The following is a 27,344-nucleotide window of genomic DNA, read 5'->3' on the forward strand; positions in this document are numbered from 1 at the left end:
TTTGGTGTATTCAAGAAAAAGAATATGCCAAATCAGTTTAGCATGAAGTGCATCATGACATCACCCCGAAGATCCTAGTTCTAATTCTATTGTTGTTGTGAACAGTGAACTATTGTTGTCAGAACAGTGAGATCAGCACATTCAAACTAGATAGATAGATGGATTGAAAATCGATCTCCCCTGGTTGAATAGGTTTTCTATCAAAATGTTACCTAAAATGTAGTAGGGCCAGCTGAACTATGAAATCAGTTTGGAAACTGATGAGTTATTTTTGTGATGTATCGGTTACTGCTTAAAGTTGGAAATATATGTTCAGTTCAGAATATACGTTCAGAGGGAAGTCAAAAACTTGTACCAAGTTGATGACTGGATATTACCTTAGAATTTAGGTGTTTTTTTTGTATTCTGGTATAGACTTGGTACAATACCCTTCCAATCTCTCCTTGAACAAGTGTAATGAATTAAAGGATGCCTTTAAAAAATTTTTAAAAACTGTGCTGGGCAGATTTTGTGTTCAGCTACCTTGGTTAGATCTTTTTCCTTGTTCACCAAACAATTTTTTTCTACAGTTCCATCCTCCCCTAAATCTGAAAACACACTTTTTCCCCCCACTTTTTCTTCCAGTTTCAACTTGTGCCCTTCAAGTTCACATATTATTTTGCTTCTTTAGTCCTTTTGCCAGTAAAGGTCTTTGTTTCAATATCAAGTCTTTAGCTGGCTTGATATTGCAAATGATTCTCTTTTGAGCGCGGTCCCTCTTTTTCAAACTGTTCTTGCCCTGCAAGTCAAACAGCATCAATGAGGGAGATATAGAAGTGATGTTTCAGGTCAAAGTCACTTCACGTGAACAGGTTAAGCGAGGAAAAATAAGTGTCTTCAGTTCCAAAATAGTTATGAGGAAGAGAACAAAAGGAATACCTGGAATCGTGAGGGAAGTCCAGAACAAGGGGTCACAGTTTAAGGATAAGAGGGAAGTATTTTAGGACCGAGATGAGAAAATCATTTTTTACGCAAAGAGTGGTGAATCTGTGGAATTCTCTGCCACAGAAGGTAGTTGAGGCCAGTTCATTGGCTATATTTAAGAGGGAGTTAGATGTGGCCCTTGTGGCTAAAGGGATCAGGGGGTATGGAGAGAAGGCAGGTACAGGATACTGAGTTGGATGATCAGCCATGATCATATTGAATGGCGGTGCAGGCTCAAAGGGCCGAATGTTCTTTGTTTCTATGTGAGCTTACAAATTTATCAAAGTAATAATTTCTGTAAAAATGAGCAGTTGGAGACAGGAAGAAAATGAATTTAACTGAAAAAGAAAGTTAAAGCCACATTTATGAAGAGAGATTAAACAAGGGAATAGTTGCCTGCGATTATTGCATTCAAGTTCATTTGGCTGCAACATACCCAGACATTGAGGTGTTGTGTTAGTTATTTGAAGCGACTGCTCCCTTGTTTCTCTCTTGTATGACAGACCTGTTTCAATTTGTTTATTTTCTTTTTGTTGCTGGATTTTAAAGTAATTATTACTTTGCCAACTTTGTCTGCAGCATATCTCAGATGCTCAGTTTTCCCTACCATCCCCTTTCTACCATTCTGCAACTTAAAGCACTTTTTTTTGGTTTTAATTTACTTTATTGTCACGTGTATGCTATCCAGTGACGTGTATGGTAACATCCAGTATGTTGTTGCATGCTATCCAGTCAGCGGAAAGACTAAACATGATTACAATCAAGCCGTGTACAGATGAAGATATAATGTTTAGTGTAACATACTGTATACACTGGGGTGTATACTTCACCTGACTTCCAGAAGTTGATGATAAGCTCCTTCATTTTGCTGAAAGTGAAGGAGAAGCTGTTAGCTTGACACCATGCTACCAAGCTTACTATCTCCTTCCTGTACTCTAGCTTGTCATTGTTTGAGATCTGCCTAGCTTTAAAGGCTTAAGAGTAAACATAAAATTAAAGGTATGAACTATGGTTCATGTGATTTATTTTTTATTCAGATCATTTATATATTTTTTTCTAAAATGACAGAAGATAAGGTATCAGAAGGAGAGAAAATGCGAAAATGTGCCCAATTGTGCCACCCAATTCTTGATTTAGAGCTGATTAAAATTTATTTTTGTCATGGTTTTTATGTGATTTAGTTCTAGCTTTTCCGTTCAAAAGTCTACTTTTTATTGTGAGCAATAGAGCAGCTGCATTTCTACAGAGCAAACAGAAGTAGATTTTTGGAAGTAGCTATTTATAATTTGCCTAGGTTCTTAAAGTCTCTGGTCATTTACTTTTTGTGGTTGCAATGTTTCCTGCTGATTTCCATTTCAGTAGCATTGCAGTCCAGTAATGCAGAAATTGACAGGAAGCTCTAAGCAAGTGCTCGTCAATGTGGAGACCTTCATAATTTGCTTTGTTTGAAGAGCATTATCCAACATTGCAGGAATGAACAAAATCTGAAACACATCTGTATTTTCTATATTTAGCACTGGTAAAAGGTACACACAGATTTAATATTGATGTGCTTCTTATAACCTCCCCCCTCTACAATCCCTTATTGTTGCAAGAACTCTTGCATCCTTTAGGTATGATGTTACAACTTCTCTTTACCTGACTGACTAACCGTGACCCATCTCAAGAGCTGTGTCAATTTTGTGACAATTGACATATTTTAAGTATTCACATTCTGCTTGCTATATTTTAAAATATTTTGCCTTAAATTTCTCTGACCAGACTAACCAGAAAACATTCAAGTAATACTTCTTCTAAATAAAATTAGAAAGGGGAAACTGCAGTTCCTCAAATTGTCAAAACCAGAAAAATGGCTACTGCTGATAATTCAAGAGAAATTTGGCTTACTTCAATGAGCTTTAATTCAATTGAATACTTTAAATCTTTTTGCTTCACCCGGACCACTTCTTCTTCCCCCTACCAAAAAATAATATTGGATTACAAATTGTTGAACAATCACTAGCTCTGCATTTCTAACTTCACAGAAAAGAAAAAAATATAATTTTAATTCCCTGTAGCATCTTTAACAACCTGAAGATATTAAATAAGGGTCTTGAAGTTATTGTTGTAACATAGAAAAGTGACAGCGATACTGCTTCTGGAGTCTCAAAGAAGGGTTTCGGCCCGAAACGTTGCCTATTCCCTTTGCTCCATAGATGCTGCTGCACCCGCTGAGTTTCTCCAGCATTTTTGTGTACCTCAGATATTAGAGTGATGTTTGGTTGCTGGACAAATATTGGCAAGAATTTCTGATCCTGTTAACTATTGATCAGATATATCTTCCTATTTTAAAAATTGTGTTGGTGTATGCTGTAGATCTGTCACAATTGTACAGGGTGTTGGTGAGGTTGCACCTGGAAACCGGTCTTGTTTTCCCTCATTTAAGCAAGGATATGCTAGCATTGGAGGCAATCGCGGAGATTCATTAGGCTAATTCATGGGATGGATAGCATTGTGCAATCACAAATGACTAGAAAAAAATTGGATTTTTCTACTTGGGAGATTAAAAGGATGATGGATGATCATATTCGAACATAAAAAATATTACGGGTGCATGACAAAGTAGATGTTGAGATATTTCCACTGGATGGAGACTCTTGAAGGAAAATCATAAGATAAAGGGGTTCATTAAAAAAACTGAAATGCGTAAGAATTTTTTCTCACAGGTGGTGGATTGTTGAAATTCTGGGGGTTGTGGAGGCTGTTCACTGAAGGTATTTACAGGGAAGTACATTTTTAAAAGATGAGAATTGAAGGCTATGTGGAATTGACACATTAGAGGAATTGAGGTCTTGGGCAGATCATCATGATCATATAGCATGGTTGTGCGTGTTTGATTTGCATGATGGCTTATTGTCCCTATTTTCTTGTGTTCTGTCATCACCGAAATAATCATTATTAACTGGAATTGGAGTAAGGTTATTTGGAGATGGGTGTAAAGGTTGGGGAGGAGATTTGCCATAGTATCACTGTTATTCATCAGTGTACCCATATGAATGTTCATATCAGGGCCTGTATGAAGGATCCCGACTCGAAATGTCACTTAACCGTATTCTACAGAGATGCTGCCCGACCCGCTACTCTAGCACTTGGTGTGTTTTTCTTTGTAACCTGACACCAGCCATTCCGTGTTTCTATATCTTGCTGCTCCACTGTGACATCTACTCAAGGTATGCAGAGAAGGGTCTTAACCCGAAACATCACCTAACCACGTTTTCCTGTATGAATGTCTTGTTCAGGATCGATTGTAATCATGTATTGCCTTTCTGCTGACTGGTTAGCACGGACAAAAGCTTTTCAATGTACCTCAGTACACGTGACATTAAACTAAGCTGAACTGAATACTTATTATCCGAGGTGTCAAGTGGCAGAGGAATTGCATTCAGATAAGCGGTGGATGCTGCTGTGGGTGTGTTTGGAGGGAAGGGAATAAAATGGGACTTTAAAAAAAAAAAAAAAAAATAGAACATGCTCAAAATGTCCAATTCATTTGGCAGTGTCTATAGAGGAAGAAATTTAAGTTTCAGCTGACTGGTTAATGACATTAAATATTAACTTTTTTTTTCTCCACTGTCACTGCTAAATATTTTCAGCATTTTCCTTCATGATTTTCAAACTCTCTATATTTACAACACTTGATTTTGTAATAAAGTTAGCGCAGTAACTTCCTTGGGGCACAAGATCATTTCTGGCTCGCTTCAAAGACTTGAGTACATGATCTAAGGAAACATTTAGCACTACATCGTGTATGTGCTACGATAATTATTTCATAGAAACATAGAAAATAGGTGCAGGAGTAGGCCATTTGGCCCTTCGAGCCTGCACCACCATTCAATGTGATCATGGCTGATCATCCAACTCAGTATCCTGTACCTGCCTTCTCTCCATACCCCCTGATCCCTTTAGCCACAAGGGCCACATCTAACTCCCTCTTAAATATAGCCAATGAACTGGCCTCAACTACCTTCTGTGGCAGAGAATTCCAGAGATTCACCACTCTCTGTGTGAAAAATGTTTTCCTCATCTCGGTCCTAAAAGATTTACCCCTTATCCTTAAACTGTGACCCCTTGTTCTGGAATTCGCCAACATCGGGAACAATCTTCCTGCATCTAGCCTGTCCAACCCCTTAAGAATTTTGTAAGTTTCTATAAGATCCCCCCTCAATCTTCTAAATTCTAGCGAGTACAAGCCGAGTCTATCCAGTCTTTCTTCATATGAAAGTTCAATATTTTGACTTTCATCTGCCATGTCAACTTTCTTAATTGAACATAAGCATTCCCAAAATATATTTAAAAATAGAACTAAGGAGTTTTTCTGATGAATTAGATAATGTTTAGCCGCCAACCTGTATCAGCAAGTCAAATTATGTTCAATGTCTCTGGCACCTTGCTTTGTACAACAATTTCTGGATATTAACATTCATGTAATCTAAGATTGTGAAATCGGTCATGAAAGTACTTTCTTAATGCAAGTTCATTACATTTCAATTTTATTTGCCTGGCTTGTTTCTGTTGAGAAATGCTATAAACAACATTTTATTGAAGCAAAGTTGCAGCTTGTATTTGCTACACATAATCATCATTTGTCAGGCAAGCTCATTTGCTTGTTCAGACAGACCTAACCAGAGATAAGGCATGAAAATACATAATGCAAAACACTCCACTGGCTGGCAATATCTCATACAAATGAAGATATTACAGATACAAAGGAAGATATATGTTGGAGGTGCATCACCCCAGCCCCCAAATGATGCTGACAGACCGTTTCGCAGACCCAACCAGCTATTTAGTCAATGACCTTTCTTCAGTCTCAAGGACACAATTGCGGATATTCTCGGACGATTATATAATACTCCATTATATTCACAACTCCTTGGCAAATAAAATAGCCTGTGCCTACATGCAATAAAACCTGGCTAGCATTCAGACGTGGGCTGATAGGTGGAAATCAGCATTCAACGGAATTGCAACTCCATGGATTATAGTATTTAGTTGAGGGATCAAAAAGTGCTCATTCTAAAACATGATTTGTTTAAGTTGTTGAAGGAACTCAACAGATCAAGCGGTATCTGTGGAGAGAAATGGATAGTCAAAGTTTCAGATTAATACCCTTTTGGCCCGAAATGTCTACTATCCTCCACAGATGCTGTTTGGCCAATATGTTCTCCAGCAGCTTGTTTTTTAGTCCAAATTCCAACATCCAAATATTGTGTCTTCATGATTTATTTAAGCTTTGGCTATAGTCGTGTTTGAAGTATATAGTTAATTACAACGTAATGGCATTCTGCAACGCTTTTGTTGACTGTAATCGGTGCAATTGAGATCTGGGACTGGTGGAAGAATACATTGCAACAAATTACGTTTAATAGTTGGGTGTTTCCTTTTAGTGATAAAACTTTGTTTGCCTGACTTTATCATAGCAATTTCTTCTTGACTTTGAAGATTGTGATTGAAAATAGCATGTGCATGAAAATCAGTTTGTATTTTGTTGCATGTCATTAACAGGAAAGCCTTCCTGTGTTTAACAGGGATGCCTGGAATTCACTGGGGGACATGCCCAAAGAAGCAGCCATGATTGCTTATGTTGATGAAATGAAACAGGTAATATAAACAATTTCTGTTTGAAACTGCACCCCATTTCAGTGATTAGTTTACAATTGTGATTTACCAACTTTTATTTATGAAGTACTTTTTGTTAATGCACACAGAACAAGGGGTCATAGTTTAAGGGGAAATCTTTTAGGACTGAGATGAGAAAAACATTTTTCACACAGAGTGGTGAATCTCTGGAATTCTCTGCCACAGAAGGTAGTTGAGGCCAGTTCATTGGCTATATTTAAGAGGGAGTTAGATGTGGCCCTTGTGGCTAAAGGGATCATGGGGTATGGAGAGAAGGCAGGTACACGATACTGAGTTGGATGATCAGCCATGATCATATTGAATAGCGGTGCAGGCTCGAAGGGCCGAATGGCCTACTGTTGCATGTATTTTCTATGTTTCTATGCACCTCAAAAAAACGTTGTTATTTTCGGAAATGAATCCTCCTTATAGTCAGAAATAGAGAAATTTATAATGGGGAACAATGACAGGCCAATTGATTGGTTCTTCACGAAGAAGGATGCAAATTGCCAGAAATGTTTAAGATCTCCAGCACCACTTATTCTGTTATGTGGACTATCTTTAAGACATGATTATTAGCTTTCTGAGTGCCATGCAATAGGAAAGATACCATTAAGCTGGAAAGAGTTCAGAGATGATTTACAAGGATGTTGCAAGAGCTCGAGGGCCTAAGCTTTAGGGTGCTGTTGGGCAGGCAGGACTTTATGCCTTGGAGCGCATGATGTATAAAATTATGAGGGGCATCCGATGAATGGACAGTGTATTTATCTCGGGGTAAGGGAATCTAAATCTAGAGGGCATTGCTTTAAAGTGGAAGGGGAAAGATTTAATATGAACCTGAGGGTTTGCACATAGAGAGTGGTGGGTATATGAACAAACTGCCAGACGACGTTGTTGAGGCAGGTACAATAACAACATTTAAATTGTATTTGGACATAATATTGATAGGAAAGGTTTGTAGAGATATGCGCCAAACATGGGCAAAGGGGACTAGGTAGGATGGGGGATCTTGGCCAAATTGGGCCAAATGGCCTGTTTTTGTGCTCTGTCTCTGTGAAAACCATGGCAACCACATCTTTTTCCACAGTAAATATAGATAGGAAATAATCATTACCTCGGCCATCTTCTGTGACTCAACATATGTATCACCTCGTTGATCTTTAAATAGCCTTGTCCACTGCCGTGTTACTCTTTTGCATACGTAGAATCTTTATGGATTATTTTTTATTTTAACTGCCAAAACTATCTCATGTCCTCAGATTTCACTATTGTGTACCTCCAAGTCGAGTTTATTCGTCACATACACATACGAGATGTGCAGTGAAATGAAGAGTGGCAATGCTCGCGGACTTTGTGTAAAAAGACAAACAAACAACAAACAACAAACAGAATGGAACAGAATGACATATTCACATATTACATATTTGTGGGAGGGAAGAAAAAGGGAAAAAACCAGCAAAATGGTACAGTAAAGTTAGTCCCTGGTGAGATAGGAGTTTACAGTCCGAATGGCCTCTGGGAAGAAACTCCTTCTCTTCCTCTCCGTTGTCACAGCATGGCAACGGAGGCGTTTGCCTGACCGTAGCAGCTGGAACAGTCCGTTGCTGGGGTGGAAGGGGTCTCCCATGATCTTGTTGGCTCTGGAGTTACACCTTCTGATGTATAGTTCCTGCAGAGGGGCGAGTGAAGTTTCCATAGTGCGTTCGGCTGAACGCACTACCCTCTGCAGAGCCTTCTTGTCCTGGGCAGAGCAGCTCCCAAACCAAATCGTGATATTTCTGGACAAGATGCTTTCCACAGCCGCTGAGTAGAAGCACTGGAGGATCCTCAGAGACACTCTGAATTTCCTCAATTGCCTGAGGTGGTAAAGGCACTGCCTTGCCTTACTCACGAGTGCTGCGGCGTGTGATGTCTATGTCATATCCTCAGAGATGTGGACTCCCAGATATTTAAAACAGCTCACCCTATCCACAGGATCCCCATTTATCTTCAATGGTGTGTGCGTCCTCGGATGATGTGCCCTCCTAAAGTCCACGATCAGCTCCTTAGTTTTTCTGATGTTCAAGAGGAGGCTGTTGTCCTGACACCAGAGTGCCAGATCAGCCACCTCCACCCGGTAGGCCTTCTCATCGTTGTCTGAGATCAGGCCCACCACCACAGTGTCATCAGCAAACTTGATCATCGAGTTGGAGCTAAACCTAGCCACACAGTCATGTGTGTACAGGGAGTACAGTAGGGGGCTGAGGACGCAACCCTGGGGAGATCCTGTGCTCAGGGTGAGGGACTTTGATGTATTTCCCCCCATCTTGACTACCTGAGGCCTCGTGGAGAGAAAGTCCAGGACCCAGGCACACAGGGGGGTGTTGAGCCCCAATTCCAGCAGCTACTCGGCCAGTCTGGTGGGGACTACCGTGTTGAAGGCTGAACTGAAGTCTATGAACAGCATCCTCACGTAGCCCCCCTTCTGGCTGTCAAGATGAGAGAGAATGGTGTGCAGAACCTGGGAGACCACATCGTCCATGGATCTGTTCGGACGATATGCGAATTTTAGTGGGTCCATGTTGCGAGGGAGGAAGGCGCAGATGTGTTTCTTGACCAGCCTGTCAAAGCATTTCATGACTATCAAGGTGAGGGCCACCGGACGGTAGTCATTCAGACAGGCTGGGGAGGCATTTTTAGGTACTGGTACAATGATGGATCTTTTGAAGTAGGCAGGGACCACGGACTTGTCCAGGGAGAGGTTGAATAGTGAGCACCGGAGCTAGCTGCGTAGCACAGGACTGAAGTACTCGCCCCGAGATGCCATCTGGGCCTGCAGCTTTCCTCGGTTTCACCCGTGTCAGAGCCCTCCTCACATCGTGCTCGGACAACAAGAATGTGTGCACATTCCTCCCCTCAGCTTCGATAGCCAGCACGCTGGTGGTATTGTCGTTTGTCGGCAGACCTGGGGTGATGTTGCCCGTCTCGAAATGAGCGTAAAAGGAGTTCAGATCATCAGCTAGGGAGGTGTCAGCACTTCCGGTTGAGGGGGGGGAGGGGGTGCTCCGGTAGTTGGTTACGGTCCGTAGCCCCTGCCACAGGCGTCTGGAGTCCTGCTGCTCCATCTGTGACTCTATCTTGTCCCTGTACCTCCTTTTTGCGTCCTTCACCGCCCTTCACAGTCGGTAGGACTCTACCTTGTAGACGTCCATATTTTGCTAAGGGAGGGAGTGAAACGGCCTTGTAGCCCTTCCGGAACGGCCTATAGCGATGGTCCAATGTTCTTTCCCCCCTGGTGGCACACGTGATGTGTTGGTAGAAGTTCGGCATGACCTTCTTGAGATTTGATTTATTAAAATCTCCAGCCACCACCATAGCCGCATCCGGGTTCTTGTATTCATGTCGACATAGCACATCGTGTAGGGCCGATAGTACCACGTCGGTGTCCGCATGCGGTGGAATGTAGACGGCTGTGACGATCACTGAGCCGAACTCCCGGGGAAGTTAGAATGGGCGGCACGAGATCGTCAGGTGTTCCAGGTCCGGCGAGCAGGAACGGGAAAGCATCTTGATATTTCCAGGGTTGCACCAGTTGTTATTGGTTATGAAGCAGAATCCTCCACCCTTGGATTTCCCAGATTCTTCTGTCTGTCAGCACGGTGAACAGTGAAGGGCTCGGTTGGGCAGATTACCAGCGAGGTCAGCCATGTTTCAGTCAGGCAGAGGATAGAAACATAGAAACATAGAAATTAGGTGCAGGAGTAGGCCATTCGGCCCTTCGATCCTGCACCGCCATTCAATATGATCATGGCTGATCATCCAACTCAGTATCCCGTACCTGCCTTCTCTCCATACCCTCTGATCCCCTTAGCCACAAGGGCCACATCTAACTCCCTCTTAAATATAGCCAATGAACTGGCCTCGACTACCCTCTGTGGCAGGGAGTTCCAGAGATTCACCACTCTCTGTGTGAAAAAAGTTCTTCTCATCTCGGTTTTAAAGGATTTCCCCCTTATCCTTAAGCTGTGACCCCTTGTCCTGGACTTCCCCAACATCGGGAGCAATCTTCCTGCATCTAGCCTGTCCAACCCCTTAAGAATTTTGTAAGTTTCTATAAGATCCCCCCTCAATCTTCTAAATTCTAGCGAAGGTTCACCAGGAATCAGTCTGGTGAACCTTCTCTGCACTCCCTCTATGGCAATAATGTCCTTCCTCAGATTTGGAGACCAAAACTGTACGCAATACTCCAGGTGTGGTCTCACCAAGACCCTGTACAACTGCAGTAGAACCTCCCTGCTCCTATACTCAAATCCTTTTGCTATGAAAGCTAACATACCATTCGCTTTCTTCACTGCCTGCTGCACCTGCATGCCCACTTTCAATGACTGGTGTACCAAGACACCCAGGTCTCGCTGCATCTCCCCTTTTCCTAGTCGGCCACCATTTAGATAATAGTCTGCTTTCCTGTTTTTGCCACCAAAATGGATAACCTCACATTTATCCACATTATACTGCATCAGCCAAACATTTGCCCACTCACCTAGCGTATCCAAGTCACCTTGCAGTCTCCTAGCATCCTCCTCACAGCTAACACTGCCCCCCAGCTTAATGTCATCCGCAAACTTGGAGATATTGCCTTCAATTCCCTCATCCAGATCATTAATATATATTGTAAATAGCTGGGGTCCCAGCACTGAGCCTTGCGGTACCCCACTGGTCACTGCCTGCCATTGTGAAAAGGACCCGTTTACTCCTACTCTTTGCTTCCTGTTTGCCAGCCAGTTCTCTATCCACATCAATACTGAACCCCCAATGCCGTATGCTTTAAGTTTGTGAACTAATCTCTTATGTGGGACCTTGTCGAAAGCCTTCTGGAAGTCCAGATACACCACATCCACTGGTTCTCCCCTATCCACGCTACTAGTTACATCCTCGAAAAATTCTATAAGATTCGTCAGACATGATTTACCTTTTGTAAATCCATGCTGACTTTGTCCAATGATTTCACCACTTTCCAAATGTGCTGCTATCCCATCTTTAATAACTGACTCTAGCAGTTTCCCCACTACCGATGTTAGACTAACTGGTCTGTAATTCCCCGTTTTCTCTCTCCCTCCCTTCTTAAAAAGTGGGGTTACGTTTGCTACCCACCAATCCTCAGGAACTACTCCAGAATCTAAAGAGTTTTGAAAGATTATTACTAATGCATCCACTATTTCTGGAGCTACTTCCTTAAGTACTCTGGGATGCAGCCTATCTGGCCCTGGGGATTTATCGGCCATAGTCCCTTATGTCCCGCTGGAATCTGACCCTTGCCCTGAGGTCATCCAGCTCGTTTTCCAGGGACTGGATGTTCGCCAGAAGAATGCTGGGCAGAGGGGGACGAAAGGCTTGGGAACCCGATGTTTTCTCCGGGTTTTCCTCGCAGCCGCGCTCCCATTGTTGTTGCCGCGGCGCTCTCTGTTGATCTCTGCTGGCCACGTTGGATCAGTAAGTACGGCATTTAAAAAGTCTCCGTTTACGCTAGAGTTTAGATTTAAGAGGGTTTCCCTGCCATACTTCATTAGTACTAGGGAGTTGGAACTTAGAAATACGTTAAAAAGGAACTTGAAAGTTAAAAATACGCACAGTTTTCGCGGAGCTGCCACGACGGCGACTGGACAGGGCCACGCCATTTAAAAGGAAAAAAAAAATCTCCACATCCCTATAATCTTCAGAGGATTAATTTGGTCCCAGCTGCCTATATCTGACATATGCATCCTACTTTTTCTTGACCAGAGCCTCAATATTTCTTGTCCATTGTGCCTTACTCCTGTCAACCTTGCCCTTCACTCTACCAGGAATAGCTCTCAATTCTTGCTATCTCATGTATAGAAGCCTCTGACTTAAAGGACATCCCTTACTTCACCCAAATCATTTCCAAATGTCCATGCCTAATACCATCAAAATTGACGGCCCAATTTAGAAGTTTAATTTATGGGTCCTATCCTTTTCATAACTATTTTAAAGCTAAAAGAATTATGGTCGCTGGTTCCTCAGTGCTCCCCACTATCACTTCAGTCACCTACCTACCTAGCCTTACTTTCCAATAGGACGTCAGGCTAGCTCTTAATAACATGCTCTTAATATATATGAATGTCTGATTAGTTTGATTTGATCATTTTGCCACAAACTTCTTCGGAATAATTTCCTTCGTAAAGTGAACTGCAAATTGTCAATATTTAGTGCATGTTTTGTGCATTATTTTTGATATGATGTCCCTTATTAAATTTATTTTATATAAATCAATGAGGTGGTATAATGCCTATCAAGCCTCTCCTTGCAACTAAAGCCCTCCAATTCTGATGGCATCCTCATGAATCTTTTCTGTACCCTTTCCAGATTTATGACATCCAGCTATAGCTGGGCAACCACAACTGGAAATAATATTGCAAGTGCGGTCGCACCAATGAATGTACATTTGTAACATGATGTCTCAACTCCTCTACCTTGTCCAAGTTTGCCAAACACTTTCTCAACCACCCTGCCGACCTGTGTTGCAACTTTTCAGGAACTATGGCCTTGTACACCTTGGTGTCTCTGTTCAAAAAAACATTCTCCAGGGCCCTACCATTAACTGTGCAAGTCCTGCCCTGGTTTAACTTACTAAAATGTAACACCTCGCACTTGTTTGAGTTAAATTCCATCTACCATTCTTTGACCCACTTCTCCAGTTCATCCAAATTCTGTTATAATCCTAGACAACCCTTTTAACTATCCACGATAGTGTGGCGGCTCCCAAGGATCGCGCCATCTCCATTATCAAACCGCTCGGCACAGGAATGGATGAATCCGGGGGCAGCCCTTAGCTTAAAGGGCAGGGGTTTAGGTGCCATCTTTCTCTTGCAGACTCATCTGGTCGAGGAGAAGGGCAGCGATTTAAAAAATAACTCCCAAAACGCCTGGCTCCTCGCCTTCATTTTGGGATCGACGTAGCGCTACATTGGTGACCCCTGACGCTCCATTGTTGTCATGGTGGAGGCAGAAGACAGAACTGCCCGTCTGTCCACCTCACAGGCCGACCCTGTCTCTCGACGCGGTCTCTGTGAAGTTACCCACCTTCTGGACCACCCGGTCTCACATCTGGTTTCAGCAGGCGGAGGCCCAATTCCAGCTGCGGGGTGTTACAGCGGATGACACCCGCTACTACTACCTGGTGGGGGCCCTCAACCAGGACAGGGCCGGAGAGGTCACACAGTTCCTCGCAGACCCCCCCCGGCCACCGACAAATACCTCGGCCTTAAGGAGCTCCATGCGGCTCCAGCAGGAGGCGCTGGTGCTATTACCACCAGCGCTGGGGTGCTGCAGCACGGCAATGCCGTCAGCCTTGCGCGTTCCCGGGAAATGCCAGGGTCGGCTGCCAACAGTCCCCGCACGGCCGGCCAGATTCACCGCCTCTTCTGGGATCGGCATTCCGGGAGTCTGTTTCTTGTGGATACCGGGGCAGAGCTGAGCGTCCTGCCCCCTTCACTGGCGGATATTCGTTCCGGTAAACGGGGGCCCGTCCTCACCGCGGCGAATGGCAGCTCCATCCGCACGTATGGGGTTCGCACGGACCCGATCATGTTCGGCACCTGCCATTTCTCGGTTTACCATCGCTGATGTCTCCCAACTGCTGCTCGGTGCCAACTTCCTCCGGGCTCACTCGTTGCTGGTGGACGTCAGGCATCAGCGCTTGGTCCACGCCGCCACGATGGAGCCGATCACGCTGCGTTTGGGTGAGCCGGTTGGACGCCTCCTGTCATCCGTGGATTCCTGCTTTGCTTGGGTCTTGGCCACGTTCCTAGACATCCTGACCCCTCAGTTCCGGTCGTCGACCCCCAAGCACAGGGTGGTTCATTTCATACCGACTACCGGCCCACCTCTCCAAGCACGAGCACGCCGACTGCCGCCAGATAAGCTACGTCTGGCACGGCAAGAGTTCCGCACGATGGAGTCCTTGGGGATCGTCCGCCCTTCGAACAGCCCATGGGCGTCCCCACTCCACATGGTCCCTAAGGCAAGCGGGGGCTGATGACCTTGCGGGGATTATCGGCGGCTGAATGCCGCTACCACCGCAGACCGATACCCCGTACCCCACATCCAGGACTTCAATGGTCATTTGGCCGGGGCTGCTATTTTCTCCAAAGTGGATCTGGTTCGGGGTTATAAACAGATCCCGGTCCACCCGGAGGATGTGCCCAAGACTGCAATCCTCACGCCGTTCGGGCTGTATGAATTCGTGCGGATGCCGTTCGGCCTTAAGAACGCCGCGCAGGCATTCCAACGATTGATGGACGAGGTGTGTCGCACCCTCGAGTTTGCTCCTCACGATGATGGACGCTTCACTCGGTGGCTGGAGGCCATACCACTGGCCGATACTTCAACGGCTACGTGCGCTTGTGCGTTGTCCGCCCACTGGATTGCTCGCTTTGGGGTGCCGGCAGACATCTCCTCAGACCGAGGGCCACAGTTCACCTCCGAGCTGTGGTCTGCCATGGCTCACTTGTTGGGTGTGCAGCTGCACCACACCACAGCCTATCACTCGCAGGCAAACTGCCTGGTGGAGAGGTTCCACTGGCAGCTCAAGGCAGCGCTGAAGGCGCGACTCTCCGGCCCGGACTGGATGGACGAACTGCCGTGGGTCTTGCTGGGCATCTGAACTGCGCCTAAGGAGGACTTGGCCTTATCTTCATCGGAGCTTGTTTACGGGTCGCCACTCACGGTGCCCAGGGAGTTCGTGCCGTCGGCACCGGGGCAGCCGGGAACGCCCTCGTCCACTCTACAGCGCCTTCACGAGCGAGTTGGCAGGCTCTCGCCCGTGCCGACATCCCGCCATGGGACATTCCACCAGCACATGCCATCGACCCTCTGGGACTGCCCCTGTGTTTTCCTGTGCACCGGATGCAGCTCCAGAGGGCCTGTTCTGGGTGTTGGCGCATGGACAGACAACCTGTTGTTGGACATGTGGGGCCAGCCGGACGCCGTGTCGATTGACCGGTTGTAGCTGGCTCATTTGGACATTGACCAGCCTTGGTCGCGAGGTCGCCCCCCCTTTGCGGCTCCCTCCACCTGTCCCTCGGTCGGCCGACTTCTGCTTGGGTTGTACGCTCGCCGGTGCGTTTCATGCCTCCTGTTCTCGGGGGGGGGGGGGGGGAGGAGGGAGGTCCTGTGGCAACTCCCGAGGATCGGGCCATCCCCACTATCAAACCCCTTGGCACGGGAATGGATGAGTCCGGTCAGGAGAAGAACAGCGATTTAAAAATACCTCCCAAAACACCTGGCTTCTTGCCTTCTTTTCGGGATTATCGTCACGCTACAATAGCACCTAAAATACATTTTAATGCATTTTTATTTTAATATGCTGAATTATAGATTATTTCAATAGTACTTGTTTCCTACTGGGATTAATTCTTATCTAAGGAAGTCACTTGAATTAAGCATGAACTGCAAATTACTGAACCTGTAAAATTTAATTTGAGGATTCTCAAAAGAATTTCTAAAAAGAATTTGATAAAATGTAATAAAAGATGAATTGCATCCTTTGCAACAAGATGGTTTATACAGGCTTTCATGATGTTTACCATTATGATCATTTCAGTCATGTCACTTGGATTGGTCATAAACAAGTTAATGACTAGTTCAAAAAGCCCCCTATGTCAATCTATTTCCTTTTGGTCAAATCAGAGTAATCTCTTATGGTAGGAACAGAGCTTACATCTGTGCTTTTAAATATTGGTTTTGAGATTTATTTTTGTTTTGTAGATACTTGAATCTATGCCGATGACTGAGGAAGTAGAAGAACTACTTTGCGTTATTGGACCTTTCTATGAACTTGTGGATGACAAGAAAAAATCACAATCACCATATGCAATCTCGGCAGGTTAGAACTTACTGAAAGTCAAGTGGTATATCCATGATATTTTTTATTTAACTCTTTTGAGCACCTTATTTATGCCCATCACTGTACCTTTACATGAAAGTTATTTAAATAATGTGTCTTGCTATTCTGCCTTTTGCATCCTGTGCTGATTTGCAGGCCGTTTGGAAAAAGTGGTTAAGTCACTTGAAGGTAGGAATGAATTCAAATCCATGTATGCGTAGCTTTACTGTTGATTATTTAGTTTTAATGTCAGAAGTATGTGTTGATGCTTGGATATTTGTTCAAAAATCAACACTGAAATCATTGCTTGCAAATGACCTTCATATTAAAAAATGTCGGTTTTGTGCACTGCAATAAAACTAGTAGTATTATTTTGTGAAAACCTTTCATTGGTAAGAGACATAAGTATTAGTTTATTATTGTTACTTGCACCAAGATGCAATGATAAACTTTATTTTGTCTGCTATCCAGGAAACTCGTCATACACGTTACAACAGGTAGTGCAGCATATAGTGTTACAGACACAGAGAAATCCAGGTTAAAAAAAATTGCTAAGACCACATTGTGGTAGATTGGATGATCGGAAATTCATCCCTAGCATATGAGAGGTAATTTCAAGTGTATGATAACAGCAGGGAAGAAGCTGTTCTCGTATCCTGGGGTGCGTGTCTGTAAGCCCATCTTCAGCTGGATGTGAGAGGGAAGCAGAGACAATGACTGGGGTGTTGGTGATCTTTGATTATGTTGGCTGCTTTGCTTTGGCGGCATAAAGTGTGGATGGACTTGATGGGGAATCTGTCCAGTCCAGTTGCTTTCCACAGAATCGTTCCCCGTGAGGCCGATGTGACGTCGGCAACAGTGACTCTGGCTACAGTGCCGAGACAGTCAGGCCGTCGATCTGTACAAAGCTGAGGCCACGCGCCAACTCTCGGACACCTCCTCCTACTTACCCCTGGACCATGACCCCACTGACGAGCACCAGGCCACCATCTCTAGCACCATCACCGACTTCATCAACTCCCACGCCCTGCCCGACCGAGCCTCCGACCTCATCATTCCCCAGCCCCGCACGGCCCGATTTTACCTTCTCCCCAAAATCCACAACCCTGACTGCCCTGGTAGACCCATTGTCTCTGCCTGTTCGGGCCCCACCGAACTCATCTCCACATACTTTGACTCCATCCTATCCCCCTTGGTTAAATCCCTTCCTACCTATGTTCAAGACACCTCAGACACTCTCCGCCGTCTCCGCGCATTCCATTCTCTAGGCCCTCACCCCCTCATCTTCACCATGGACGTCCAGTCACTCTACACATCCATCCCCCACCAGGATGGTCTCAAAGCCCTCCGGTTCTTCCTCGACCAGAGAAGCAACCTATACCCGGCCACTGACACTCTCCTCCGCCTAGCGGAGCTGGTCCTTACCCTCAATAACTTCGCGTTTGACTCCTCCCATTTCCTCCAAATACAAGTGCCGAGACAGTCAGGCCGTCGATCTCTACAAAGCTGAGGCCACGCGCCAACTCTCTTTGTCGGGTACGTCGAACAATCCTTGTTCAATACGTACCAGGGCCCCATCCCCGACCTCTACCTCCGTTACATCGACGACTGCTTTGGTGCTACCTCCTGCACCCACACACAACTGGCTCGCACCAGGGTCTCTTCCATACCCCGCAACACTGCTCTCTCTCCCCATCCCCGCACTCGCAACAAGGGCAGAGTCCCCCTAGTCCTCACCTTTCACCCCACCAGCCGTCACATACAACAAATAATCCTCCGTCAGTTTCGCCACCTCCAACGTGACCCCACCACTCGCCACATCTTCCCATCTCCCCCCATGTCTGCCTTCCGCAAAGACCGCTCTCTCCGTAACTTCCTTGTCAATTCTTCCCTTCCCTCCCGTAGCACCCCCTCCCCGGGCACTTTCCGTTGAAACCGCAAGAGATGCAACACCTGTCCCTTTACCTTCCCCCTCGACTCCATTCAAAGACCCAAGCAGTCGTTCCAGGTGCGACAGAGGTTCACCTGTATCTCCTCCAACCTCATCTATTGCATCCGCTGCTCTAGATGTCAGTTGATCTACATCGGTGAGACTAAGCAGAGGCTGGGCGATCGTTTCGCCGAACACCTCTGCTCGGTCCGCCTGACCTCCCGGTGGCTCAGCACTTCAACTCCCCCTCCCATTCCCCGTCCGACCTCTCTGTCCTGGGACTCCTCCATGGCCAGAGTGAGCAACACCGGAAATTGGAGGAACAGCACCTCATATTCCACTTGGGGAGTCTGCGTCCTGCGGGCATGAACATTGAATTCTCCCAATTTTGTTAGCCCTTGCTGTCTCCTCCCTTTCCTCAGCCCTCGGCTGTCTCCTCCCATCCCTCAGCCCTCGGGCTCCTCCTCCTCCTTTTTCCTTCCTTCTCCCCGCCACCCCCTATCAGTCTGAAGAAGGGTTTCGGCCCGAAACGTTGCCTATTTCCTTTGCTCCATAGATGCTGCTGCACCCGCTGAGTTTCTCCACCATTTTTGTGTACCTTGGACGACAGCATTGCCCTGACCTTTTATTCAAAGCAAGCATAGAATTCATTTAACTTTTCGGAGGGACATGTAATTGACAGCCTTATTGCCCGACTTCACTTTGTAGCCAGTTATAGCATACAAGTCTTGCCACAATAATGGGTGTACATGCGATTATAAAATTCCCTCTTGGCATTCCGATGGCTTTGCAAAGGCTACAAAATCTGTACTTGGACTGGACGTGCTTGCAACTTGAATGCTGTACTCTTGGACTTTGCCTGGGAAGGTCCTCACCGTTTATCCATCTTTTCTGGTTAGGGATCATTCTGAGTCCTCTGTACTTATGAAGTCTGTGCTGGCAGTGGAGTCATTTAATATGGACCAGTCCACTGATTGAAAGCAGTCACGTCAGAACTTGTCTGTTTCCTCTGATCAGCACTACACGGTTTTCTGTACTAGATCCTTGCGCTTCAGTTTATGTCTGTGAGCAGGAGCACCGCCTGATGATCAGATTTCCAAAATGTATGTGGGATATGGAGATGTTTAGAGAGGTTGTAATAGTTAAAGGTATTGGGGCCTCTAGTGGGTTGTGTAACAGTGGTCGAAGGTGTTGGGGCCTCGAGTGGGACAGGAGATGTATCGATAGTGCTTTGGTAGCACATTCATAGTCATAGAGCACGGAATAAGACCCATTGGCCTAACTCGTCCTTACTGACCAAGATGCCCCATCTAAGCTATTCCCATTTGCTTGTATTTGGCCCATATCCCTCTGAACCTTTCCTACCATGTACCTGTGCAAGAGCCTTTTAAATGTTGTTCAAGTACCTGCCTCAACTATTTTCCCTGGCTGTTCGCTACATATATTCATCACTGTCTGAGTGGAGGAAGTTGCCCCTTGGGTTCATATTGAATCTTGCCCTCTCACCGTAAACCTTTGTCCTCTGTTTTTTGGTCTCCTTCCTTGGGTAAAAGACTGGGCATTCATCCTATCATTCCATTCATGATCTCAAACACCTCTAAAATCACTCCTCAGCCTTTGGCGCTGCAAGGAATAAAGTCCTATCCTACCCAGCTTCTCCCTATAGCACAGTCCCTCTAGTCCTGGCAACTCTTGAGTTACATAGAAAATAGGTGCAGGAGGAGGTCATTCGGCCCTTCGAGCCAGCACCGCCATTCATTGTGATCATGGCTGATCATCCCCTATCGATAACCCGTGCCTGCCTTCTCCCCATATCCCTTGACTCCACTAGCCCCTAGAGCTCTATCTAACTCTCTCTTAAATCCAATTGCCTCCACTGCCCTCTGTGGCATGGGGATTCCATAAATTCACAACTCCCTGGGTGAAATTTTTTTTTCTCACCTCTGTCTTAAATGTCTTTATTCTAAGACTGTGGCCCCTAGTTCTGGACTCACCCAACATTGGGAACATTTTTCCTGCATCTAGCTTGTCCAGTCCTTTTATAATTTTATGTTTCTATAAGATGCCCCCTCATCCTTCTACACTCCAGTGAATACAAGCCTAGTCTTTTCAATCTTTCCTTGACAGTCCCGCCATCCCAGGGATCAATCTCGTGAACCTACGCTGTACTGCTTCAATCGCAAGGATGTCCTTCCTCAAATTAGGAGACCAAAACTGTACACAATAGTCCAGATGTGGTCTCACCGGAGCCCTATACAACTGCAGAAGAACCTCTTTACTCCTATACTGAAATCTTCTTGTTATGAAGGCCAACATTCCATTAGCTTTCTTCACTGCCTGCTGTACCTGCACGCCAACTTTTAGTGACCGGTATACAAGGACACCCAGGTCTCGCTGTACCTCCCCCTTACCTAACCTAACCCCATTGAGATAATAATCTGCCCCCTTGTTTTGGCCGCCATTTTACTTGTCACATCCTCAAAAAATTCCAGAAGATTAGTCACGCATGATTTACCTTTCATAAATCCATGTTGACTTGGACTAATCCTTTTACTGCTATCCAAATGCCCCATTATAACCTCTTTAATAATTGACTCCAGCATCTTTCCCACCACCGAAGTCAGGCTAACTGGTCTGTAATTCCCTGTTTTCTCTCTCGCTCCTTTTTTGAAAAGTGGGATAACATTAGCTATCCTCCAATCCACAGGAACTGATCCTGAATCTATTGAACATTGGAAAATGATCACCGAAGCGTCCACTATTTCTAGAGCCACCTCCCTGAAGACCCTGGGATGTAGGTCGGCATGTTAGTTGTAGGTAATCTAGGGTAATCGAAGGTAGTCGTAGATAGTCTTCATCATAGTCGAAGGGAGGTCGAAAGGAGATCGAAGGAGGTCGTCTTCACTCTCCACTATTAGGTGTCCAATTTTCCCGAAGTTAGTCCTAGCTAGTCGAAGCTGGTCTTCAACATAGTCGAAGGAGGTCGAAGGAGGTCTTCAACATGTCATTTTTTTAAACTCTTCTAAGGTCGCCAATTAGGTCGCCCAAGTGGGACAGCCCCTTAAGATTTGAACACGCTAGAGGCAGGAAACATGTTCCCGATGCAGGGGGAGTCCAGAACCAGGGGCCACAGTTTAAGAATAAGGGGTAAGCCATTTAGAACGGAGGCGAGGAAATACTTTTTCTCACAGAGAGTTGTGAGTCTGTGGAATTCTCTGCCTGAGAGGGCGGTGGAGGCCAGTTCTCTGGATACTTTCAAGAGAGAGCTAGATAGGGCTCTTAAAGATTGCGGAGTCAGGGGATATGGGGAGAAGGCAGGAATGGGGTACTGATTGTGGATGGTCAGCCATGATCACATTGAATGGCCAAATAGAAACATAGAATGGCCTACCCCTGCACCTATTGTCTATTGTCTATTCTGTGCTTGAAGGGAGTATGTCACCACTGTGTCAACAAAGATCAATAGCATTTCTCTAATTTAAGGATTTACACTTCTGCCATTTAAATATTATGGAAGATTGCTGTGATTTACAAATTGAATGTTTTAAATCTTTTTGTTTAGGAATGGTGTATAATCTAAAAGTTGGATTTTTTGTTGTTGTAAATATAGCCTGAATAATTTGTTCTCAGGCCAATTAGTGATGTTGAGGTTTTGACTATTCTACTTTTTCCTTTAAATATTTAGATCTTGGCAATGTTCTTAGTTCACCAAAGAATTGTAATAAAATGAATGGAAAAGTTGAAGGCAATGATAGTGGCGCAGAATCGGAACAGGGGGAAGATGATGAAGATGAAACAGATAATGATCTTGAAGCTGACAATGGTAAATATGGTGGTATATCATTTTTTTTCATTATCCCATTAAAAATATCCTGCAGTTAAAAGCAACTTCACAGTCTGAAATGAATTGTGTGAAATCATAAGGTCAGAAGTGATAGGAACAGAATTAGGCCATTCGGCCCATCACGTCTACACTATTCAATGATGGCTGATCTATCTCTCCCTCCGAAACCCCATTCTCCTGCCCTCTCCCCATCATCCCTGACACCCGTACTAATGAAAAATCTATCTCTGCCTTAAAAATATCAATTGACTTGGCCTCCTGTGGCAGCCTTATGTGGCAAAGAATACCACAGATTCACCACCCTCTGACTAAAGACAGAAATATATGATATTTAGCGTCCGTTTAAAATTGGGAATTCGCTTATTCAAAAACTTATATTAAATTCAAAGTAGCACAGATGATCTATCTACTCATCCATAACAGTTTTTAGTAACTATGGCCCAAGGCAGAGGTTTAGTCTATTAGGATATTCCTTGCTGTTTGTTCAAAATCGTGTCCAGTTTGGCACATTGACTAGTATTATGGAAGCAAAACAAAATGCTATAAGCATTCATAGGCTGGGCAGCTCCACGAAAAAAGCGACAGAATCAGCTTTTCCAGTCAATGACTTTGTCAGTACTAAAAAGTGAGAAAATAAATGTGTTTTAAATTGCAGGATGTGGGAGGAGTAGCAGACTATGGAGGAAATGTCTGTGATATGGTGCATACCAAAGCCAGCTGAAGTTGAATACTCAGTGTGCTACAGCCGGATATTGTAGCATCTGAATATATTTTTTAGTGGAATTGTGAATTCTAACATGGGGTCGTGAACTACAAGGTTAATATCTGTGTAAAATAACTTGTTTGCTAAAAGCAATTTATGTAGCATTAATATAATTTAATTTGCAATTGATGCATAATTAAAGTTTTGTTTATGGGCTTGTGATTAACATTGCCTGAAATTAATGTGTTTATTGTACATACATTTACTTTGTTAATGCATCCCTGTACATATTCTTTTAGTTAAATTGTCAAACAGCACAATCATATTCACTTGTGTCAAACACTAACACTGAACCATGACTACCATAAAATCAAAATAAAATTGTGAATAATATTTCCAGTCATTGAAAAATCTAACTCCATCACTAGCTATTGTCACATTGAAAACTGAACAAAATGTCAATTGTTTCAACATTCAATCCAGATATCTTTTTAATAGTTTTATCCTTTTATCAGCTGTTTTTAATCATAGGCTGGAGTCATCTGTATTGATACCAAATGATTGCAGCATATTTTTCTTGCCTGCTGCAGATAAAACTAAAGATAGTCTTGTTTTTTTTTTCTTTCCTGTATGGCATTAGTTTCTCAGCTCCGATCTCAGTGATTGGTGGTACAGTTGGGAGGAACTGAAGAAATAATGTAATTATTTTCATTAAATCTCAGTGGAATGCATCATTTATTAAATATTAACAAAAGTCTCAAATGGCCTCTAACACTTTAAACTCTTCTCATAGTAAAGAGCCGGATGAGTTAATTGAGCAAGTGTTAAGAATGACTCATATCCTCTCGGCAGAAAGCGGATCACAAGTTTATCCATGTTATAATAGAACATGTCCGTCATGACTGCAAACTCCTTAGCACATGTTTGCTCAGTATCACAACTCTTATCTCCTTATTCCAAAGTCCTTGGGAACCCAACCTATGCAAAATCCTTGTCTTGTAAACCTAGTTAATTTGGTAATTAGTCTTTTAGGAATTTATCTTACAGCTCTCCACGCCCTTGTGTGAAAAATTTGCAGAATAATTTAACTTCCAAATGCCAAAATGTCTTGATTTGCATACTCCAATAAGAGGAAGTAGTCTCTCTAAAGGTATCTAATTGGATCGTTCTCAATAATTGTGAAGTACTTTGATAAATTAAAATCTCCATTCTTCTGAACACAGAATGCAAACTAAGATTAGGCCATCTGCCCTTGCAATACATCTTTTTTTAATAATTTAGCCCTTTTAAGTTTTTTCCTGGTGCTTTAATTGTTTGAATAATGTAGACAAAATGAAACCAAAATCTCACACCATTTGATTATCTTGCATTTTTCCCAGATTGTCCATTGGGCTCCATCTTAATTCATTTAGTCTGTCGCTATCCCTTTTCTCATCCACACAACTTAATGTGTTTTCCTTGTCCCGATCTCCCAAAAGTGCCATGGACCACAACTCTTCATCCTCACCGGATTCACATTTTCAGCCAGTGTTATTTATCTTTCCTGACGTCCACAAGGATCATAAGCTCGCCGCCTCCGGACAGAGTCGCTGACGTCAAAGCCGCTGGATCCTGCCGCTCCCCTGCCACTTTCACACAGGGGTCCCTGATGCCAATGTCGCTGGATCCTGCCTCTCATCCTCTGCCACTGAACACACCAGACCCTCCGTCCACGTCACCTCATACCCCATCCTGGATCCTCTACCTGTCCTCTGTCCTCTGCGTCCCCTTCTCTCCCCAACCACACTCCCCTGACTGCCCTCTCTGAACCAGCATCTGGTCCTAGCTCCAAAAGCTGTTGTGTCTTCACCAACCCCTGACCTCCACCTCTCTGATACTGAGCAATCTGCCCTCAGCAGAGGCCTTAAAGCCCTGTGTCACGGTACGAGTTCATTCCAAGAGCTCTTCCGAGTTTGCCCTGATTCGAACTCTGAGATTTACGGTAATGGCCACTCGTCGGTACTCGGGGCTCTCGTGGACATTTTTCAACATGTTGAAAAATCTTCACGAGTCTTCCTGTGCTTACCTGCCGTTAGCGAGTCTTCCCGAGTACCTGCCGTTAGCATTAAGAGCCGCTAAGAGACATCCCCGAGATCTGACGTACCCGCTACGTTCATTCTCCGTGCTTACCACGAGTTTGATTTTTTTTAAACTCGGGAGAGCTCTTGGAATGAACTCGTACCGTGGGACAGGGCTATTACCTTTGTAACCCAACCCTGCACCCAGTCCTCACCGAGTTCCTGGCCCTCCATGTTGTTGAGCCCATCTATCGCCTCTGCCTCCATACCACTTTCTTTGGCAATGTTCTTACTCCCTTTGACCCTTTCCCCTGCCATTGTTTCCATCTGCTCTTGCACTGTATATCCTGGGCCTCCTCCATTGTCAGAGTGAAGCCCAGCGCAAATTGGAGGAACAGCACCTCACATTTCACTTGGGCAGCTTACACCCCAGTGGTATAAACATTGTCTTCTCTAACTTCAAGTAACCCTTGCTTTCCCTCTCCATTCTTCCCCCTTCCCAGTTCACCGATCAGTCTTACTGTCTCCAACTACATTTTATCTCTGTTTGCTTTGTTGTTGCCTTCTCTCAGCTAACAATGATCTATTTCTCTCAGCTAACAATGTCCCTTTTCATCTGTGCATTAATTGCCTCATACTGTGTTTTGGATTGAATTCTGTCTTTACTTTGTGTACTAGTCATGTCTCTACTATTTATTTCATTCCCCTTACATGTTTTTCCTCTACATGCTCAATTTTTGTAAGGTGTCCTTGAGACTCTTGAAAGGCGCCCATAAATAAAATTTATTATTATTATTATTATTCTACATTTTCCTTGATCTCCATTCCCTTGACCTATTTTCACACCTTACACCTCCTTATCTATGTATTTCCCTCTCCCCTGACATCAGTGAAAAAGTGTCTTGATCCGAAACATCACCCATTCCCTCTCTCCAAAGATGCTGCCGGTCACGTTGAGTTATTCCTGCATTTTGTGTACATCTTATGTCTTGATTGTCTTCTCCTGCTTGCCCAGTCTCTTCCCACATACATTTGGGTCACCTTGCATGCTCTCCACTCTTTCAACAACTTCCAATTCCCTAGATCTCACAACCTCACCTTTACCATGGATGTCCCTATAAACTTCCACTCTTCATAAGGAAGGCCCTGGGGCTTTCCATTTCTTTCTAGAACACAGTACAAAGGGGAACTAGAAACGTTCTTTCTACTAACATTCTTCTCCATCTGGTGGAACTTGTGCTTACCTGTAACGACCGCTCATGACATACACAAATTAACGGCGTAGCCATGGGCAATCACCTGGACCCCAGCCACACCCGCCTCTTTGTTGGTTACATTGTGCGTAATTTGTTCCAAACCTACGCTGGTGCTGCAAATTAATTCTTTCTCTGCTACATTGAATTGAATCCTTTATTTGTCATTGAATTGAATTGACAACTACATAGGTACTACCTCCTGCACCCGGGCAGAACTTGTCAATTTCATCACTGCCCTCAGAATCACGTGGACCATTTCTGACACTTTGCTCCCCTTTCTCGATCTCTGTTTCCATCTCGGTATACAAACTATCCACTGGCATTTTTTACTACAAACCCACCGACTCCCACAGCCACCTAGACTATGCTCTATCTATTGTAACTCTGTCTATTGTAAGGACGTTATACCGTTCTCTCAGTATCTCCACTTTACCCCATCTGTTCCTGAGATGTGACCATCCATTCTAGGACATCGGAGTTGGCCTTTTTCAGGAAACTGAGCTTCCCTCCCCATCCCCCCCCCCCCCCCCCCCCCCCCATTCCTGCCCCATTCCACCCTGCATTCCTGCTGTCACCCTGCCTCTCAGTGTGGCTGCTTCATCACTGAGACCAAGCACAAACTGGTCAATTGCTTTGCCAAACACATGCAGTTCTCTGTCGCTATCCATTTCCGTTCCCACACTAACTTGTCTGTCCTTGGCTGCCTCCACTGCCAGTGTGAGGCCAGACGCAAACTGGAGAAGCATTATCTTGTATTATGCTGGTTAGTCAACAATGCAACAGCATGAACATTGCATTCTCTCATTTCAATTAACCTGCTTTCCCCTCAGTCCCTTTCTCCCTCCTTTTATTAAATCTACCCTGATCCTCCCACAAATCTACCCTGATCTGCCCATCTTTCCCACCAACACCCAGAGCATCTGCCCACTCATTCCACCTGCCAATCATCTACACCCCCTCCACTATTCCCATCTCCCATACACTTACAATTTATTTATAATTATAAAATACTACAGGTTTTACACCATTTCCTCCATGAATAATGGATTTAAT

General features: G+C 44.5%; 1 protein-coding gene across 5 annotated transcripts in view; it reads left to right on the plus strand.

The window, feature by feature from the left end:
* The window catches only part of acbd5 (acyl-CoA binding domain containing 5), a 75,872-nt gene that overhangs the window by 25,534 nt on the left and 22,994 nt on the right, over positions 1–27,344 (plus strand). For 3 of the 5 annotated variants that reach the window (XM_033016078.1, XM_033016087.1, XM_033016090.1), the window contains exons 3-6: positions 6,531–6,603; positions 16,384–16,501; positions 16,658–16,690; positions 22,117–22,254. In XM_033016078.1, the coding sequence (XP_032871969.1) occupies positions 6,531–6,603; positions 16,384–16,501; positions 16,658–16,690; positions 22,117–22,254 (362 nt within the window). The remainder of the gene's footprint in view (positions 1–6,530; positions 6,604–16,383; positions 16,502–16,657; positions 16,691–22,116; positions 22,255–27,344) is intronic. The other 2 variants (XM_033016080.1, XM_033016096.1) reach the window with 1 other exon arrangement.

The sequence above is a fragment of the Amblyraja radiata genome, chromosome 2 (assembly GCF_010909765.2).
Source record: "Amblyraja radiata isolate CabotCenter1 chromosome 2, sAmbRad1.1.pri, whole genome shotgun sequence".
NCBI lineage: Eukaryota > Metazoa > Chordata > Chondrichthyes > Rajiformes > Rajidae > Amblyraja > Amblyraja radiata.